The following is a 22,116-nucleotide window of genomic DNA, read 5'->3' as shown; positions in this document are numbered from 1 at the left end:
ACCGCTCAATACTCTTTTACCCTGTCTGGAAAAGTTCTGCCCCTTGTATTTGTTTGTTTACAAGAAGCAACTGGTATTTTTGGCCCCCGAATTCAAAAAACAATTGATGAATACTCGTTAAAATTTAAAAATGTCATAATAACATCTTCGAAATCAGGAAAGCTAACGACAGGACTATATATCGAATTTTTGAACCGTTGCTTGAAGTTTTATGTGGGAAAAAAAGAATTTCTATTGATTATCGACTCTTGGGGAGGACAAACAAAACCTGAACTATACGACCAAATATTCCAGGATGATGAAAAATCTCCAACATGTACAGTTAAAGTGATTCCACCAAAATGTACTCCACTTGTTCAACCTTGCGACGTCTATTTTTATAGACAGGTAAAGAATTTAATAAAACGTATACAAAATTGCGCGTATCTCGTTGAAAATAATAGAGAAATAAATACCCGTGAAGACTGCATAAAAATACAATCAATTGTCCGTCATCAACTGTCATCGCCAATTATTGATAAACTGATTCGATATGCCTGGTATGCTTCTAAACTTTCTGACAAAAGAAATTTTCCTGAATGTAAATGAAGTATGTTTTCCAACGACTCTTTCACAAAAAAGCTGCTCCTGTAAGCAATCTTCCTTTATAAATTGTGCGAGATGTCATAACAGTTTTTGTTTTCCATGCTTTTATGATAAATATCATTCTGGTGTATGTACATAAATAACAACTATATTGTTAAAAATCATCTATAAATTAAGCTCTACTGTAATTTTGTAGCCGTTGTAATTCAAATTTTAACTTGTATCGATTTAATTTATCTCCATTTTCTCTATTAAAGTGCTTTACGTGTTTAAAATTTCGCACTATCTTCAATTCAAATTGCACAAAGCTGTAGCAGTTACTTTATAAATGAACAAAAAAGAAACTTGCAGTGGATTTGAACTCGGATCGCTCGCATGGAACGCCAGAACGCTGCCCACGTGACCACCGGACACTTATGTCTGAATAATCTCTACTAGTTTATAAGTTGCGCGCAAATCTTTAAAGGCTGTTTTCTCGGAATTTTATGGCTAGTGCGCTTTATTACTTTACCCTGAGAGTACCCTTAAAGGATACTACTAATCTGCCAAATCTCATCCCGATCTGAATTTCCGAGACCGTAACCTCTCCTTGTAAGTTAGCAGCAAACTCAAAAAACTCCTTTAGGTCATTCCGCTTAGTTTTGACATCAATTTCTAAAGCATCAACAGCATAGCGAAATGCAGTGTTGCTATGCTAACACCCTAATTATATGAGCTAAACACCCTGACTTAAGTTAATTTTTGTTTTCCTCTCTAAATAGGGCATATATTGACCGCTTTGTCTCAAAATTAGCTTTGGTATTGTCGGTTAAAATGATGAAACTGACTGTAAATCCAAGTCTGATTCAATCAATGCTTTAATAAGAGTCAAGCAGTTTACTATAGAGTCAGCCGTCTCGGAACTTTTTGCTCTTTGATTTTCTTATTGCTCTTTATTTGACATTTTTTTTATATGTTTTCCCCTTAAAATAATGTCTCGTTTTGTACAATATTGTTATTAGCTAGAATACGGGACTTTAGCCGTCCCGTATGGAAGTTCCCCGGGACGCAGGACAATTTTTCAAAATACGGGACTGTCCCTTGAAATCCGGGACGTCTGGCAACCCTGGTCATATTACTAGACCTTAGTACTAGCAATATATATAATCGTTAGGATAATATTCAATCAGAATTAGGGGGCGTCGGAGGGCTACCTTCTTGCATTATTTCGCAATTTGAAGACATAAAAACGCAGTTTAAAACTATATTTTAAGTTTTGGAGGAAGGGGAGAGGAGATCTAGGATAGCCTCTCCCGATAATTTTTCCAAATTTAAGTTCCCAACACAATCGTACCTTACATTTAATTCATAAGAGGGGGTCCAGGGGCTCTCCCTCGGGAATTTTCAAGACTTATTTGAAAAACACAGTTTTAGACGATCTATGATAATGATTCCCAATTGTGAATTATTTCTGATTATGACACGTAAAGGGGGGTCCGAGGGCTCTCCCCAGAGAAAAATTTGAAAATTGTAGATCGAAAAATGCAGTTTTAGGCAAACTATGGTGATATTAAAGGGATGAGAGATGCGCCCCCACCTCATCGAAATTTTTTGAAATTTTGAAGTCTTAAAAGCGCGATTGTAGACATTTTTGTTAAAATTTAGTGCACCGCCAGCTTCTTGAAATCAAAGCTCCGAAAACGTAATTTGAGCCAACCTTCGATGAAAGGGTGGGGGGAGTTTTGAAGGGGCTCGCGACCAGAAATGTTTCGTAATTGAAGCACTAAAAGCGAGATTTAAGACAATTTTCGATGATGTTGGCGAGAGAGAGAGAGAAAGAGAGAGAGAGGCATTCTCTCGAAAAATATTTCGATCCGTAGAAACCGCAGTTTTAGAAGATTTTTGTTAATGTTAATGAATGGAGAGATTCGGAGTCCTCCCCTGGCAAATTTTAAAAATTGAAATTCAATTAAAGCAATCGTAGACGATTTATTAATACTGTTAGAGGGGTGGAAGGTTTTGGAGATCTCTCCCCCGAAAAATTTTCTAAATTGAAGCCTTAGCAATGATATTTTTGAGGATCTCCGGTAATATTTGGAGGACGACAGTTTCGACACAACTCAGGGAGTTTTTTTTAAATTAAAGTTCAAAAGACGAAATTTATTCGACCTAGATTGTGGATGAATGATTAATTGAGAGGACGTTTCTTGGAGGTTACGTTGGGAGCACTCTCATGGTTTTTCGAAATTGCTGTCCTAAATACTCAGGTGTAGGCCACCTTTAATGACCTTAGGCTAAAGGATGGGGTTTGAGAACATTTTTCCGGGATTTTTTCAAAACCTAAATTTTAAAAACTCACTTCCAGGCCAGCTTTGGGGACATAAAAAGAAGGGTTTGGAGTTCCCCACTCTTCCTTTCAGTTTGACGACGTCCCTTCTATCTTCATTGTAAATTTTAATTACTGATAAACATATTGTGGTAATACATGAAATACACCGCCAGCTCTGTCATTTCCATCCGAGGACTGCAGTTTCGTGCTTATTAGCACTCATCAGCCCGGCATAGCAAAGAGACTGAGCTGGAGATGGAAAACCTCTTAAGGAAGCCAAGAGGTTTTCTGATGACTGAGCTGGCGGTTTATTTCATGTATTTCTGTTTTAGCCCTGACTAATGGGCGGTAATTTACTGAATATTGTGGTAATATTTTCTTCCAATTTTCCTTTGCCAAACACGATTATTTGCTTGGATTTTCCATAATAAAACTTTCAATTCCCCCCCTAATATTTTTGTTTTCTTGTAATACAAGCGTTTGCGGCCTTGGAAAAAGGACTTTTAACATTTTGAACGGATGTGGCAATTTTCTGCGATACTTTAGGTCTCTATTCCACTATCCCCGTTATATTTTAAATATGCCACCTGCATCTCTTGATTAAGCTGTGATTTACTTACGATTTTTACATTCAAAAATTTAGAACTTTGGTGTGAGTATTCATTAAAATACATTGAATCTCTCTTTGCATTTAACTGTTTTATTATTTTTTTTCCTCTCTATTTCAAATTTATTTCGGCGACCCATACATTTTTCTCCACTTAGCAATGATTTTCAGGACAACATTTTTCATCAAAAAAAAAAAAAAAAAAAACACATAGGAATGTTTCGGCGAACCCTATCCTATGGGCTGTTCTAATGAAGCTGTCCTATTTATTTATGTTTTTTTTTTTTAAACTGAAGATCCATGAAGCATAATTTTGTATAACCAGGGCCGTCGAGAGACAAAGCGTGCACTATGTTAGTTTTGTCGCCTTTACTTCCTCCCATTATGCTTATTTTACTCTATGCACAATTCTTTAATTTGAGCCGAGCCCGTACTTTCCGACTAGGCAGACATACCCATTCTGCGGCCTAGTGGAGTGTACTGTTCTGAATACTTGTTTTTTTTTTTGGTTAATAAAAATGTTTGAAGCGTACATTTCCGCGACTCTTAATGAAAGAGAATCATGGAAGTTCCCAAATTGTATTTTAAGATTACATTTTCCATTCAAGTTTTACAGAAAAAATACTTTTTGTCACTATTATTTTAATTGTTCGTTTGTAATTACCATTTTAATGTTTTTAAAACAACGAAGAGTTTATCTTTCTTTTCGTTCGTTTTCATCACTAAAATGAAATTGGCGGCCCCACTTCTGAAAAACTGTGGGGTGTAGCCCCCCTCTTGGCGACGGCCCTGAAGAGTACATGAAAAAAGTATTATTAATGCATCTATTACTTGTTGAATAAGTTTAAATAATTTTTCTTTTAAAAATTCAAGCATTTCATGTTCTAAAGAAAAAAAAGTTCTGGAGAAAAAAAATCCCCCCCAAAAATTTTGATGGCGTAACTTGCGCCATAATCCCCCCCCCCTGTGGGCACCCCGTATGTCACTCAGTAACAATGCACCTTTCATGTACTGAGATAATTTTTCAAATAGCTGCAATGGTTCCAGAGATTACCTCGAACATATACACACATAAAAATCCGCTCTCTCTCTTTATAATATTAGTATAGATGAGAATCAGCAGTGATTAATAACGCAGTTTAGATGCATGTGGTACAATTCTATTTAATGTAGATGGCTGAATTGAAAGTAAAGTCAATGTAATAAAGCTTAATTTGAAGAAGAATGATTATAAATTACGTACTTACCTCCATGATCACAGCAACAACAGCAACTTCATTTTTTCTGTTTCTGTGAACCAAATGAAGCTGTAAGAAAAATGGTTTAGCAGCAGTTAAACTTGATTTTAAGAAACAAATACATTACGAATCTACTATAAAAACAGTAAACTTTGAATGTTTCATAAAAATACTCGTAATAGTGATCTCTCGAAAACTTACACTAAAACTTCGTAACAACTAGCCCCGGTGTCCCCTCTACAAGTTTACTACCAAACAAAACAATGTACTCTTATAATTAGAGAAAAAGTATAGAAAGATTTCTATGCCGCTGATATTTTCGCTGGTAAAGCTATTCGCCCGACTGATTGGAACCCAATAGTTCACTGTAAAAAAAAAAAAAAAAAACGAAACGTTACTGGTTATTTCCGTGGAACGTTTCGAGATTTCACAGGTTTTCATCCACTTCTTGAGAAAATCAAGTATTTTTGTCAAAACGTTTCCTGAATTGCTAAAAGATGCACGAATGCAGATTTTTCACTAACAGCATAAAGATTGACTGATATGTTTATTAAGTGTATCGGCTTTAGCTCAAATACTATCCGTCCAGCTTGACTAAGTTCCCTATGAGGGCGAAGAAGTCACTGAATAGTTGCAGCTTTACAAGGCAAGGGATATGCTTGGTTTTTACTTGCAATTCTGTCATGGTTGCATCACTGCTTCTTTTGCTTTCTTGGAATATCAGAAAGACTCGAATCAATTTAATTAAACCTACCTAATTTTTCTTGAAGGTTCCCGAGACATGACTGACTTTAACAGGGGACATTTACCAATTCTTCGGAAGTTTCAGGAGCAATTTCAGAAAGGTTAGACTTTTAGCGGAAAAACGTTCCTGGTTTTTGCAGGATATGTTACTGGTAGAAATTGGGCACATCAGCTGCCTATTATTTTCCAGGAACGTTTCTGAATGTTTTATACAGTGTAATGCTGTCGGCTTGGAAAAGATTCAAAGGTCGATTCCCCATATTGTACATGTTGTTCTGAAAGACATGGAAATTTAATGATTGTTGTGACAAATTAATGTCCAACCCTTATTTTAAAGTTTGTATTACATATGGAAATTCTTTAGTAAAAGCTCAAAGAAGTGAATAGAAATCGTTTCAAGTCTGTTAAAAGCGTTGTTTTAGATTTTTTTTTTTTTAAAGAAGAGCATAGTCTGGCTCTGATCAGTTGGCCGCTGAGGCTTAAACAATTTAGCTTGTTAAAATAAGTGTAAAGAAAACCGGTTCGCGTTGCAAATGAAGGTTATTGTCGTGCCAGTCTAAGCATTTCTTTCTTTCCCAAACAAAATAAATGAGCTCGTCCAAAGTCGACCATGAAGTTACTAGAACTGCACTTTTGAACCAGCGTAAAATTTTCAATAATTCTAATAGGAATCCTTTCTCTGTAAAACAGGAATATGGAAGCAATTTTTTTCTGGCAATTTCAAAAGATTGTCGACAGTAAATTACCATTTGCCAAACATTAAGAGATAAAAAGTTCTTAATTTATTCAGTAGCATTGAATAGAGCATCAGTTCCCGACCGGTGGTTAGCGAACCCCCAGGGGTTCGCGACAGGTACAAAGGGGGTCACGAAAATAATATAGTGATGGCGGAAATTTAACATGTTTGTTTATTATAAAGTCTCAAGTTAAAGCGTTTTTTGTTCATCATTTATTCATTTTTCTCATGTACATTCGATAGGTATTCTTTGGGTGCAAATGTTAGCATACTTGCTGACATATTTTGTTAATTTAAAGAATTAAGTCTGTCATTATAAGGCACGGGATTTTACGTTTTCGAAAAAGTTCAACTTTTGAGTCGTAAAATTCGATTAAACTTCATGGAAATATTACATGGAGTATATACGAACGTCTCAAACATCTTAAGACAATTTTCGATGCTTCTTTTATTCACAATTTAAGTACGACGAAGAGCTATCACACTTCTCTTGTGCTTGATCCGCGCTGCTGTTTATTGGTATGATTTTCATATTACCTAAAATACAATGTACTTTGAGCTTTATTCATAAGATAGAGAAGGAATGGTTAGAAACCCGAAAAAAAAAAAATATCGTAGGAAGTGTGAAAGAGAGAGAGAGAGAGAGAAGTTAGAAAAAAAAATTCAACGGAATTAAACCACAAAACTTAATTTGTATATGTAAAAAAATAATAAAAATAATTCATGAAATTTGAGCACAAAAACTCTTCTGTTATAAGTGAGGCAAAAAAAAAAAAAAAAAATTTAGTAAAATGAACCACTTATATGAAATACACTGCTCGACATTGAAAATGCAACAGTAAGAAGGAATGGTCAGAAAGTGATGAAAGTTGGAAAAAAGACAGAGACAGAAAGGAATAATTAATGATCTCAATTTCAAAATGATAGGCAGAATACAGAGCGAGGACGGCGTCGGCTCAGTAGGATGTAGGACCACCGCGGACAGCGATACACGAAGAAACACGTCTAGGCATTGAGTCAATAAGGGTGCGGATGGTGTCCAGAGGAATGGCTCTCCATTCCCTTTCAACCATTTGCCACAGTTCGTCTTTTGAACGAGGCAGGGACAGAGTCTGCAAGCGGCGTCCAATCACTTCCCACACATGTTCGATTGGTGACAGGTCAGGAGAGTATGGTGGCCAGGGAAGCATCTGTGTGCCTTGGAGAGCATGTTGGCAGATGCGAGCACTGTGTGGTCGGACGTTATCCTGCTGAAAAATTGCATTAGGTAGCCATTGAAGGTAAGAGGGATTGCCACCGGCCACAGCACATTATCCAAGTATCATTGGGCCGTCATAGTGCCCTGAATACGAACTAGAGGTGATATGGAATTGTACGCAATTGCACCCCAAACCCTTATGCCACGTTGTCGTGTGGTGGGATGTTCCACAGTTACTGTCGGATTAGGTTTGTCTCCATATCGACGCCACACACGTATGCGGCGATTATCACTAAATAAACAGAAGCGGGATTCATCTGAGAACACGAGATTTCACCTTTCTGTCATCCAAGTCGCTCTAGTCCGGCACCATACTAAACGTTGCTGTCTATGTTGTGGGGTCAATGGCAGTCTTCTTAGCGGGACGCCGTGACTGCAGACCACGTGCGACCAAACGATGGGAAATGGTTCTGGTTGACACGGGAACATTCAGGGTATCTTGCACCTGCTGCAGAATCGAGGAACAAGTGACTTGTGGGTATGCTACAGCTTGCCGGTGGATGCATCGATCCACGCGTTCTGACGTCACTCTGGCTGCCCCTGCACCCCTCAATCTTGCCACATTTCATTGTTCCAACCATCTTCGGCACAGTCGATGCACCGTGCTCGCATCCATGTGGGTATCAGCTGCGATTTGACGTACGGATCAACCTCATCTTCTCAGTCCGATCACCATACCCCTCGTAAAATCGTCTATCTGCTGATGGAAGTGCCTTCGTTGACGGCGGCCTGGCATTCTCTCGTGTTACACGTATCCTCCAAGACAAAAACAAAATTTCTTCGATAATTCTCCTCGCCCATTCTGCAAGTTCCTTCCCTTATATCTTACTTCACGTGCGTCGGAGAGCTGCACATTTCACATCATTTACATAACTCAATGATGTACGTCTACTCTAAAATTTGCATAAATTTCTGAACACTCCTTCTTGGTGTTGCATTTTCAATGTCGAGCAGTGTATTAAGAGTTAATTGTAGTCGTTTTTTCCCCCCCAAAAAATAAAATTAAGCGAAAAACTATGTGTGTGTTTGTGTGGGCAAGGGCAGGGGCTAGTTGCTTGTTATTTATTACTTACTACACAAGGGGTTCGCTAACTTCGCTTAGAGTTTGGAAGGGGTTCGCAAGGGAAAAAAAGTTCGGAACAGCTGGAATAGAGCATTCTTACCTCCATTGCGTAAAGTACGCCGTTCGTAGCATGTTCGGAACCTTTGTTTTTGTCAGTTCCCCAGTGGAAATGCAGGTCTTGTAAAGTAAATAACTCGCCATTAGCTTCTATGGATCTTTGTACGCCATCTTGTGGAGTAATTTCCACTATTTGTATTAGAGAAAAGACAATTATGTTATTCAATAAAAAATTAATCAATTAATTGATTAAATCATTTTTTATCAATAAATTGATAAAAAACTGAAATGCATACAACTTAGGTCATTGGTATTTTTTCTGGTGAGCCCGGTGGAGCAGCTGTATTTCCGAACGCTCGTTGTTACAGCTCGGTAGTTCTAGTTCAGTAGCAGACGACGCTTCAATAAAAGAGAATGTAAAACTTAAAACACGACTGAACTGGCCAAAAAATGCCATGTAATCTTGCTAACCATGTCGAGACGGTGGTGCGATCGGCTGCAACCGGGCCAACCGTCAAAGAGCGACGCAGTGCAACTGTTCCTTGTTTCCAAACTCACCCAAAGAGTTTACTTCATCTGATGCGTTGTGACATAAAGGTTACGTTCGTTGATCGAACGGTAGCTTACCTGTCGGTTGATCACATGACAAATAATGACGTCAACTCCAATGCTTTAGCATGAGCTGACGTCATTAGCTTTCACGTGATCAACTAACTGGCCGAACTCAAGCAAAATATTCAGTAACTTACACCCATTTGCCAGGGCTAAAGCAAAAATACGTGAAATACACCACCAGCTCAGTCATTTCCAGCCGAGGACTGCAGTTTCGTGCTTATTAGCACTCATCAGCCCGGCATAGGAAAGTGACTGAGCAAGCACGAAACTGCAGTCCTTGGCAGGAAATGACTGAGCTGGTGGTGTATTTCAAGCAAAATAGTTTTTTTTTTTTCAACTAAACGATTTATAGAAAGCTGTTTTTTGCATCTCTTATGTCAGAAAGTACTTTTATATGAAAAATAAAAACTAAGAGAAATAACATGCAATAAACAGGCTCAGTATTTATTAAATGAAACTTAATTAAATGAGATTCATCAAAAACTTGCGAATTAGAGAAAAATATTTTGAGTATAACGGGTGACTGAGGTTTAGAATGAAATAATGCTTGACAAAAGCAAATTGAGACATGCTGTTTCATCATTTAAGTAGATGGCAAATATAAAATTAAAAGTCAAGAATTGTGAGTTTATTTTTTAAAAACTTGTAATTCAAGATGTTGCTGCAATTAAATAACGTTTAAAAATTGAAGTCCCGAGAGAGAGTTAGATGCAAACTTAATTAGTTTAATACTTCATATCATGATAAATAATGGTTCTTTATGTTCGTATGTAACACAATTAAAAGACTAAAGTTTAAAATTTGAGGAATAAAGTGCAAATATGTGTGTAAAGTGTCAAACCCTTGCAATTATATGTGTAAAAATGTCAAACCCATACAAATGTATACGTAAAAATGTCAAACCAACTGAAATATATGCGTAAAAATGTCAAGCCCATGCAAATGGATTGCACAATTACGCAATAAAGCCATAGATATATGTAGTACTGTCCACCTCTGGCAAGTTGAGCTCCGCTGCTCGACCGATCAAACGATTCCATTTGTTGAAATATGGGCGAAGAAAAACGACTTAAGAACTTGCGGATTTAGTTTGCAGCGTTATCACCCAATTGGCAAACAATATAATTCAGGTAAGAAGTAGCAAGTGGTACAGGATTTTTTCGCCAATAAATGGGTTGCAATGGCAGCCCAACTCTGCGCCTAACAATTCTTCTTCTTACTGATTGCTCTCCCTTGAAAGAAATGGACTTGCTCAAGGCCATAGCTCAACTTGTCGGAGGTGGACAGTATATCTTATGAGTAAAGCCTTGCTTTTCACCAATATGCTGTTTTCTTGAGTTACGTCACTTCTGTTATCGAGGCTCGATATTGTCAAAAAGCCACCAGTAACATAACTGAAATTAGATTATTTGTAAAGGTTACTTACCAGTGCGACCCGTGTTTCGAACCCTAGCTCTTGAGATCGGTTTACTGTAATTTTTGAAAGATAGTTTTTTTAGATAGGGATCTTCTATCACGTCTTCATACTTGATATTGACAGGAGACTGCCTTCTGCCGTTACATTGTCGAAAAGTTTTCCCCCAGTATTGAGGACCTGATGGAAAACCAGAAACATAAAAATGTAACTAAAGAATGAGTTGAAATATGCATTCTGTTGATGATATCGTCATTTTTGAAATGACAGATCAAATATTGATGTAGATTAAACTACAGTCGTTTAGGGAAACTTTGAAGAATATAGTAAAACTTATAAAGTTGATCACGCTTGTAAGTTGATCAGGTCTAAGTCCGCTTTTGTCAGGTGATCTTTTTTTTTTTGTCATCATCCTCTATACACTGTAAAAACAATTCAGAAACGTTCCTGGAAAATAATGGGCAGCTTATGTGCCCAATTTCCGCCAGTAACATATCTTGCTAAAACCAGGAACGCTCTCCGCTAGATGTTAGTAACCTTTCTGAAGTTATCCCTGAAACTCTCTGAAGAATTTGGAAATCTCCCCGGTTACAGCCACGGGAACCTTAAATTAGGTAGGCTTAATATATCCTTATATATTATTTCTGTAGCCTGTTTTTGGTTTCTACGCCAGATTTTTCTCAATTCTTGATCGATTTCTTTGATTTACACCTTATTTTAAAGCTTATGGTGCTGGCTACTGACGAAAAATAGACCCACGGTCTAAAAATTGTTTTTTGAGCCGAAAAACCTGTTTTAAAGAACCAGAATGAGATTTTTGGTTAAACTTATTACTTTAACTTGCACTATGACCGACAGAGCTGAATAGCTTGATCGGCAGAGCGTTCTCTTCGTAACTAGGAGAATGCGTGTTCGGGCCCACGTCCGGACAATCTGCATCAAAAAATTAGAGAAATATCGTGCATTAACAAGTGAATAACAAATATGAGGGAATAGAATAAACGAGTAGGAAACGCACTTTGCTGTTATGAGAACTTGATGTGGTTTTGTGCTAAAGTACTTCTGAATTGTACCTTTTTTTTTAAAGCTTTGGCTCTGGTAAGAAAATTAAAGCATAATGTAAGTGAAAATATAAGTAACAGGTTTAAGATTTCAGACTACAATAGAATTGTTTTTTGTTCAGAAAAAAAATAATAAATCGTATATTGAAATATATATTCTTCTAATGAGTTTTTGATTCTTTGTACAAATAAAAAAATTACTACCTCAATTTGATGGGTAAAATACATATTGTTTCTTTTTCTTTTTTTTTTCTTTTTTTGCAAAAAAAAAAGCTTATCACATTTTTACTACATTCGAAAAGCTACGCTTAAAAATAGCATAGTTCAATTTATTTTGTATTTTAACCGTGCTGTTAAATGTTGAACACGTGCTGCCATCTAAGTCATAACGGTTCAAGCAGCCTGCGGTAACAAATTGTAAAAATTTTCAAAAAAATAAAAACATTTCTCTTCAATATCTTATCTTATATATTATTCCCCTCTCATTTTAAAACTTATCAGGCTGGCTAACGACTTACGGTCGAAAAATCAAGTTTTCGAAAACGCCCCTTGCTGTTTCAAAACCTTGATGCAGCCTGTAGTTCTTAAGCATTTTTTTAAAGCAAAGTTCTCATGCAGTTTTCCAATTTTTTACGTCGCTTTCGGCAAAAAAAAAAAAAAAAAATAGCCTGTGTGTGTGTGTGTGTTTATATTTTAATAAAGCTTAAAAGCACTGGGCTTAGTTGTTCGGTTAAATTGATAAGTTTTTTTCGGTAGAGCGTTCGGCTATAAACTATCTGAACTTCGGGCAAGCTGGGGCTGTCCGACATAATATCAAATTTATATTAGTATTACGCATTACATGTACTCATAACATACACACGTAATAAAATAAATGCAGTGAGAATGCTACTTGGTGTTTTTATTCCTGTATGTAGGATACAGTTATCATTCGGATAAGTTGACTGTTAATCGAAGGGTGTTCTTCCTTTTTTTTTAAGCTTTGATTACATCCAGACCACTCAGCATAATGTATCTTTTTTGTGCAGAAAAACATTTTCATTCTCTGCTGAAGTGTAGACGTTTCTAATAGCAGTGTTCAACCTTTCGTACAAATGAAAAAAAAAATACTACGTTAAATTAAAACTACGAGTTTCACCCAGTAAACCTTTAATTTTTTATTCGCGCGAATACGATATAAAGCATTAAAATTATTATCAACTTCACTAGCAAGAAATCATTTTCTACTCCTCTGCTTTCTGCTGAAAAAAAAAAAAAACATTTTGTCTACGTTCGAAAAATTACACTTAAAAAACGGACTCAGTTCAACTTGTTTTGGTTTTGAATTTTAAGTGTTCGATTAAAAGAGAAACATGTGCGGGCATTTAAGCCGTAGCGGTTAAAGCACTCTTCTATGTGAAATAGTTCAATATTCAAAGATAAAAACACTTATTTTCAATCTAATTTATTACTTCTCTAGACTGTTTATTTCAATCGCTACGTGAGATATTCGTCATTCTTTAATCAAATTCCATGCTTTACGAATAATTTTAAATCGTATCATGCTGGTTAATGACAAAATATAGAAGCATGATCTTATTATTATATTTTTTTTTTCGCAAAAAGCTTTTTTGCTGTTTTTTACTACGCATTCCTTCAATGAATAGCTTTCGAAAAGGAAGGCGCAATTGCTAGGTTTGTTGGGGTGTCGGGCTGTTAATTAGAATGGCGCCAATTCGAATCCGTGCCAATAAATATCTCTTTAATGTTTCTTTTTTTCCTGTCAGATGCTCACATGGGCAGGACTGTATTTGCCACAACCTGTTTTTTTCACGTGCACAATTATTGCTTTTTCACGAGTCACTACTCGGCCACTTTTAATGATATTTATGTTTGCATTGAAAATATGTACGACCAAAAGGTGAGCGATGATCAAATTATCACAACGCTGTATTTAACGAGGTTTTGTTACTGATGTCTTTAAATTACATGCCTTCTCTTCTGCGCTTACTTTTTTTCGGTTCTTCTTCATAATGTTCTTTCTTTGAAATTTTTAAAGAGCGAAATGCCTCATGAAACGATTCGAAGCACAGTGCGGAGTTCCGCACGGGTCGACTAGTTTACTTATAACCTTCCTGATTTACCAAGAAAGCACCAGAAGCAACGATTGCCGAAGTTAGGACAGAACTGCAGGTAAGAACCTGACATTTCCTTCGCTTGCAATTCTTGCCTTGCGAAGCTGCAGCTCTCCATCGACTTATTTGCTCTCACTGAGAGCGTAGTCAATCCGGATGGGCTTCAATCGATTTACAGTCAATAACACTTAATAAACACTCTCGATCAATCTTTAAGCTGGTAGCTAAAAATATTTCTCACAACAGTGAATAGTTTGCATTCGTACAACTTGTAGCAATTCAGGAAACTTTTTTGTAAAATACTTGTTTTTACGCAGATAGCAGATGAAAACCCCTGAAATCCTGAAACATTCCACGGAAATAATCAGTAACGTTTCGGAATTTTTTTACAGTGTATGTTGACCACCTGTCTAAAGTTGACCACGAAAGCACTGTACCGGCCAATTTACACAGGTTTCCCTTTACTTATCGGTTACCTTTGTGGCAATTCAAATTTATTAGTGCATAGTAAGTTTTCTACTCTTTGTGGTACATCGATGTGGAGGAGCGATGCGTGACCGTGGTGGTGCGTGTCCGAGTCGGGATTTGAAACACGGACCTTTGTGTTACTTATTCAGTGCTTTAGCCGCTGAGCCAAAAGGACCTCAGGGCTCGGGGGCAAAGCTAGGTTATGTGCTCTCTGACATACGCCACATTACTCCCCCGGGGAAGCGAGAGAGCGATACAATAGGGAAGTTTTCGATTTTTCAATTTTATTTTTATATGATAGAGTAACATGTATGAACATCATAGGTGAAAAAAATTTTGCGATACGATAAGTAGTTTTTTTTAAAGTTCAAGCGCTTGTGACGTCAAATGGCATAGGAAGTGACATCATGCGCTCTTCCGATAGGGGAGAAACCGAAGGACGTGCATTCGACTTCGAAGACAAAACGTAAAAGGCTTTCTCCTCGCATTTAACTCCTCACGTTTCTGGAACATTAAACTTCTCATCCTCTCGTAAATATTCGAATATCTCATAGGTGTTACTTGAGGAAGATTATTTAGATTGTGCTTTAACGAATCCGGCCTCTATAGTGTGTTTAAAAGGATTCTTGAATTTCTAAAAAATAAAAATATCAGCGCGCTCAAAATGTCCGTACGAAAACAAGGGATCTTCGGCGGAAGGCTGCCCATTAGTGCCCTGTGACGCAAGCTCGTGACGTTTCGGAAGAGCGCACTTTTGCGCGTGGATTTTTAAAAATGCATTAAAAATCAACCACGGTGTTTTAAAATTCGGCGATGGTGAATTTTTTAGTTTTGAGGGTCAATTAACAATATCCAATAGTCAAAATATGAACATTTAATAGGTTGCAACTTCCCTATTATTAACAGATGAGGCACCGAAACCAGTTGTGCCTGTTGCTGCAGTGATCGTTGCTGTGAGTGTTACTGCTGCAGAGCGAGAGGCGTGTAATGATATGAGGACGCGTGAGAGTGAGCGCCAGCGGTTGGATGGACGCTAGAGCAATGCTCGAGGAATCATGTGCCCGTAGCGTATTCATATTGCTGCGTTATATCTTTTCCAAAGCACAAACAATTATATAGCGAAAATAAGTAAAGAAACAGAGAACGAAGAAAGAGGGAGGGGGGGGGGGAGGCAAAAATAACTGAAAAAGGTATTTAAAAACACTATTTAAAAATTGCAAGAAAACTGTCCAAAGCTTTTTGCTTCTTCAAAAGGAAAATATTTCTAATTTAAGATTTAAGCAAACCTCTAAGCATTAAAAGATTCTGAATAGAAAGATTTACTTACCATTCAAACCATTGTAACTCCACTCCTCTCGAGCATCAGCAGGACATTTCTCTTTTTGAGCGGAACGTCTATCATCTATAAAAATGGATTATATCTATTAAAATAGAAATGCATCTATAAAAATAGTAACTATGTTAAAGTAACAATTATTTTACGCCGCATAAACGTCTCTCTATTAAATATTCAAGAGAAGATTGAAACCAGGTACTTTCTGTGGAAAACTTCGCTTGTGGTGATCGGACAGCAAGTTCTACAAGTTCAAGAACAAGTGGAAGTCTCTGGGAGCAAATTCGGGACTGTAGGGTGGGTGGATAAATATTTTATAGCGAAAATTCTGCAGTATATTTTTGTTGAACAGGACGTTGCGAGGGGACAACTTATTCATGCTTGCTGCATTTCCTTCGATATCTATGGTACGAGACTATACTGCGTTCACGGGAAAAAAAGACTAGATGTAAATAAAGAGATGCTCCATTTGGAGGCGCCAATCACGTGTTTGGCTTGAACAAGAACAAATTGGAGCTAAACAGACGGATAATGCGACTACTATTAGTTTACTTTTTTCATTCCAGAAACAAATCCCGAAGGTGGTTACAGTTGCAACCTCCCGGCAACTTGCCAAATACTTAATTTCATTTTTGAAATGAAAACTTCTTTCGGCGTGTTGAGCATCTCCGAGGTTGGGAAAAACCATTCATTTCGCTACACCGTCACCTCACCTCGCCGACATTTGGAATACAGCGCATGCGCGGCTTTCCTCAATTCCTTAATTACGTTGCTTCCGTCGGGAGCTGCGGACCTCAGTAGCGCTGTCAGTAGCGTGTGAGTCTCATAATCTGATTCTTGAGTGAGCGTGAGCCCGATCCTCACCCGGGTCAGTGCATTTCTTCTCCAGAAGAAAACATTTTTAAGCTCCTATAATATTTTTGAAGTGAAAACTTCTTTAGACGCTTTGGGCATTTTTTGAGTTGGGAAAAACAATAATGTTTCTGATATCGGTGATATACGTTTTTGTCGTTGCCACTCTGCAAATGGACAATTAATTGTAATGATTGCTGTTTATGTTAGAGCCGCTATATATATAGGGGCCTTAGTTTATATTTCACCGAGTAAACTCTATAAACGCAATACAAGAATTTTTGCTTGTTTTTTTGAGCAATCACGATTGCTTATTGTTTTTATTTGACTGTTTTGGCGTGCTATCATTTTATTTTCCCGCCAGCACCCTCTGCCAGCACCACCGTCGACCGGCTCCTCACGATGCTGCTCTTATAGCGAAAACCGTCTCCAGGTTGCGTTCATATCCTGCACACACGTGCATACATACACACAAACACATACATACAGACACCTACACATACACACACACCAACACATACACACACGCATACATACAGACACCTACACATACACACACCAACACATACACACACGCATACGTACATACACCTACACATACACACACAAACACACATACCCCCCACACACAAGCACACACGCCTACATACACACACACGCTCGTTATTGCGAAAAACATAATTTGAATTCAAGATGTCAAAATTCAAATTATTATTTTTTTTATTATTATTATTTTTATGTACGAAAACCTGAATAACAAAAACTAAGAATTTATTTTCAAATATTTTCTATATTTGCATCAATATTTACTTCATAAATGAACTGAAATAGACCATACCAAAATGTATAGATGCTCGGATTGCTGATAAATGTTAAAACTAGACTGTAGCTGATATTTTTAACCGACTTCAAAAAGGAGGCGGTTATGAATTTACAAATTATAAAATTTTAATTTTTGAAACTACAATTAGTTTTAAATGAAAGTTAAACACACACCAAAACACACACTGCCCAATTTTTTTTTATCTTCATTATATCTATGGTTTAAAAAAAGTTTCTTATTACGGTAAAAACATGAGTAATTTGTAACATATTTTTTGCTGGTGCTTTGGTATATTTTAACTATTGCATGTATTAATTACCAAATGTTATTGGTATATTTTTTTGGTATGAACTGACTAGGTTCGGCTTTAAAAACTGATTTCATGTTTAGTTAAATTGGTGTTTAATTCAGGATTCGGTGAGTAGTCAGGTGGGTTAATTAGTATTTTATATGTGGCAAAAGGTGATTAAAAATTAATAAATCGGTACATAATTAGTTAGGTATTAAAACAGTTTATCGTATAGAGTTTAAAATCAGTGTTTATATATATATATATATATATATATATATATATATATATATATATATATATATATATATTAATAATTCATTTCCAACATTGTATCAGTTACGGTTGAATGTTTGGTATACACAGTTACCTTGGAGTCATAAGAGCCATAACCATTGCTAGAACACCATCCATGTCGCAAAAGAACCGAATTATGCATGTTTTGAAGCAAAATATCTCCAAATCCCCGAAACTCTGCAGAACATCTATGAGACTATGACGCAGAATTCAGTAGTCTTACACTGTAAAAAAAAACCCGAAACGTCACTGAATATTTCCGTGGAACGTATCGGGATTTCACAGGTTTTCATCTTTTTTCCCGTAAAATCAAGTATCTTTGCAAAAAAGTCTCCTGAAATGCTACAAGTTGCACGAATGCAGACGGTTCAATGCTGTGAAATAATTTTTTTTTAACCGACTTCAAAAAGGAGGCGGTTATCAATTCATACCGTATGTATGTTTTTTTTTTTTGTTTGTCCACTCATAGCGTCTCACCTAGTGAACCGATTTTGATGATTCTTTCTTTAATGGATAGGGGATGGCTCAACTTAGGTCCCATTACTTTGTTTGACCATATTTGTTCTTTAGAAAAAAAGTTATGGGCAAAAAACAGTAAATTTTATGCAATTTCCCTATTAAATGATTTTGTAGCGAAGTTCGCACTTTTCATCCGTGGATAACGGTGGCTCAGTGGTAGAATTCTCGCTTCCCACACGAGCGACCCGAGTTCAAATCCCGACTAGGACAAAGTGAATTTTACTAAAATTTCGTTTCTACTGTTTCCCGTATTTTCTCGAATCTTCTATTAATTTCTGTATCCAGCACTTTCTCAAGTTGTATATAAGTAGATGTAACGTTCATTCGTGGTTTTGAATAAAGATCTCGAGTTGAGACTAACGAGTATTCGCTTCATTTGGCTTTCACATTGTCTTCGCTATCTTCATCTACGCGACAATATGAAACTCATTGTTATAAAACTTTGGTGCCCTATAACAGTAACATTAATAGTAATTGTAATGATAGTTTTTAATGAAGGCTTCTCTGAAGCAAGCATCAAATTTCTTCAAGGGATATTTCGATAATGGGGAATCTGGCGCTGTCGTCTCATTTTTGGCGTAAATAATTTTATTTTAGTAACCCTGCTGATTTATAGTAACCCTATGTGAATTATCAAAATCTTCCTTTCTTCAGTGCTATTGCTCCATAGTAGGGGTAAACCTAACCTGGAAGCGAGGTGATGCAGTGATTAGGATCTGCTTAGCCTTCACAATGCTACCATTAGGTTTGACTCAACTACTCTGTAGTATTTTTATCGTTATCATCTATGCCGATAACAGATGATCGGGGCTAAGTAAGAAAGTACAGGATTGCATCATGAGCAACTTAGATGCTGTGGAATGTAAATTAGTTAGGAAAAACGTAATACTTAAATGGTTATAATTAAATTAACTACGCATGATTTCCAGAGAGGAACAAATATAAGTTTTTAGTGCCAATCGCTTAAATTTAACGCGTTTGAATGGTTTTTTTTTTTTAGTATGGAGCATTTTTAAGAAAATAAATGTAAAGTTTCGTGATGGTAACTTCTTATTATTTCTGAAATACTTACATTTACACTAAAAAGAATGAAATAAAAAAATTTTGAAAAAAAAATAGAACCGACTTCAAAATTGCTCTAAAAAGTGAAAAATAATTTTATTCTTTAAACACCATCGATAATGCTTTTAAACATAATTTTTGAAGTTGGCGCAAAAACGATAGATAAAATCATTCACAGTCATAACTCAAATACAACTATAAATTTAACCAGGACCAGTTTCTTCACTATCACATACATTATGCATTGATGACAGCATATTTGAATAGCGATATAAATGTTTCTTCGTAACTTAGAATGCTTTTTCTGAAAAGAAATATGAACGAAGCATGGTTACACTGGATTTTACGTCTTGTTTTTGCGCCAACTTCAAAAATTATGTTTAAAAGCATTATCGATGGTGTTTAAAGAATAAAATTATTTTTCACTTTTTAGAGCAATTTTGAAGTCGGTTCTATTTTTTTTTTCAAAATTTTTTTATTATCTACCGGTTTAAAGATTGACTGAGCATGTTTTATAAGTACATCGGCTTTTGTGCGCTTGTTGCCTGTCTAGGTTGACTAAGTCTCTGTGTAGCTGCAGTTTGAAAAGGTAAGGGAGATTTTACTTGCAATTTTGCGAAGGCCGTTGTTGCATTGATGCTTTTGGAACTTTCTTAAACCAGTATTATATTAAACCCACCGAATTTCCCTTGAAGGTTCCATGGCTTTAACCGAGAAGATTTCCAAAGATTCTATGTGAAGAATTTGGAAGATTTCCGAATTCTTCAGAAAGATTCAAAAATATTTTCAAGAAGGTTACTAACTTTTTTGAGGAAAACGTTCCTATTTGTTTGCAAGATATGTTATTGGCAGAAATCGCTCAAATTAGCTGCCCATAATTTTCCAGGACCGTTTCTGAATAGTTTTTACAGTGTATGACATGGATGGTGCACTATCAGTGGTGGATTTAATATATTACACTTGCGAGGTACCCCCTCCCCTTCGTGCCCCCTACGGGAATCAAAAAAGGCACATAAAAAATATTTTACAACTTCTGTTCATCTCAAAAAGGAGCCCTTAAAAATGCATTGACAGACTCCCAAACCTGCAAATCCACCTGTGTTTATGGATCTTAAGACTTCTAGGTAAACTGTCCATGTCCAGGGCGCTTCGATGCGAGGTCACTGTGACCTTCAAAGAATGTCCTTCTTCGGCAAATTTTGTCTGACGATTCAGCAAAATTATCATCATTTGGCAAAATTTGGAATTTTGTTCGGCAAAATCTCCGTCATTCGGCAAAATTTGGAGTTCCATTCGGCAACATTATCATCATTCGGCAAAATTTGGAATTCTGTTCGGCAAAATCTCCGTCATTCGGCAAAATTTGGAGTTCCATTCGGCAACATTATCATAATTCGGCAAAATTTGGAGTTGTATTCGGCAAGGGGCGCCCTCCGTTAGAATGACATAATCTTCTTTATCTTTATCTTCTTTATCTTTATTTTCTTTATCTTTATCTTCTTTTCATCTTTATCTTTTCTTTACTAATAATAAAGCTGAAAGTCTCTCCGTCGGGATCTCTGTCCGGATCTCTGTCTGTCTGTCAGGATCTATGTGACGCACATAGCGCCTAGACCGTTCTGCAGATTTTCATGAAATTTGGCACAAAGTTAGTTTGTAGCATGGGGGTGTGCACCTCGAAGCGATTTTTCGAAAATTCGATGTGGTTCTTTTTCTATTCCAATTTTACGAACAAAATTATCAGAAGATGGACGAGTAAATTACGAAATTATCATAACGTGGAACCGTAACATGGGTACAAGCCAATTGGCGAGAAAATTCACCATACATTATTTGTAAATATACAGGCGAACCAAAAGACCTTTTAATTTATCTATTACGGGCAAAGCTGTGCGGGTACCACTAGTATTGAAAATAAAAGGGGGTAAACCCCCTTTTCGCCCACTCTGTAGGTCTGAAATGCTTAATTGACATACCTCTGTCTCCACTGACCATCCATACATTCAGAGCTAAAAACAGCACCAACAGAAAGTCTGAACCCTCGAAAATTTACAGCCACACACATTTTGGGAACGAACTTGCGAATGAAGCTCGGTAACAATATTTATCGAGATAAACAACCCAGCGGAAGGAAATGCTAGAAGGTTCCCAGCATTGAAAGGGAAACACGGAACTAACAGAAGTTCGAACGCGAGAAGCAAATGGCGTGCAGAAAAGTAGGAATATCAATGACCGCATAGAGTAAAAAAAAAGGGGGGGGGGGCGCTATTTCGTGATTTGGAAATTCTGCAGGAAGAGAAAAAAAAGTTGAGAATAATGTTTCAATTGAATGCCTTGAAATTGAATAGTGATGTTTTTCTCGCATAAACTTTTCGATTGTAATATTGTATTTATATCCGCTAAGTGCGCATTAAAAACTTTTTATTATTATTATTAATTAGGTTTTAAGTTCGGAAATCAAGGAAATAAAAGGCAGTTGTTCAGGTTAGTAAGTCAGGCTCCGTTTAAGTTAGTCAACGAGGGACATTTTCGAGAATTAAATTTGGTAATTATGTAAAAACTAAAATTTACAAAAATAGCAAAAAGCTTTTACTCGCAGCTTTTTTCGGATTAATGTAGGCTGTCGGTTGATGCAGGAAGCACTAACGTAAAAAAGATTAATTTTTAAAATTC

At 36.6% G+C, this 22,116-nt stretch overlaps 1 protein-coding gene across 1 annotated transcript in view; it reads right to left on the bottom strand.

Moving 5' to 3' along the window:
- Positions 1-21,560, bottom strand: part of LOC129228029 (carbonic anhydrase-like) — a 31,976-nt gene extending 10,416 nt beyond the window's left edge. Inside the window, exons 1-5 of the mRNA XM_054862655.1 lie at positions 21,420-21,560; positions 15,596-15,670; positions 10,638-10,805; positions 8,640-8,785; positions 4,748-4,807 (exon numbers count right to left, since the gene is read on the bottom strand). Coding sequence (XP_054718630.1) covers positions 4,748-4,807; positions 8,640-8,785; positions 10,638-10,805; positions 15,596-15,670; positions 21,420-21,438 — 468 coding nt within the window. The 5' untranslated portion in view covers positions 21,439-21,560. The remainder of the gene's footprint in view (positions 1-4,747; positions 4,808-8,639; positions 8,786-10,637; positions 10,806-15,595; positions 15,671-21,419) is intronic.
- Positions 21,561-22,116: the final 556 nt, after the last annotated feature.

The sequence above is a fragment of the Uloborus diversus genome, chromosome 8 (assembly GCF_026930045.1).
Source record: "Uloborus diversus isolate 005 chromosome 8, Udiv.v.3.1, whole genome shotgun sequence".
Classification (NCBI taxonomy): Eukaryota; Metazoa; Arthropoda; class Arachnida; order Araneae; family Uloboridae; genus Uloborus; species Uloborus diversus.
This window is presented reverse-complemented; position numbering and strand designations above follow the sequence as displayed.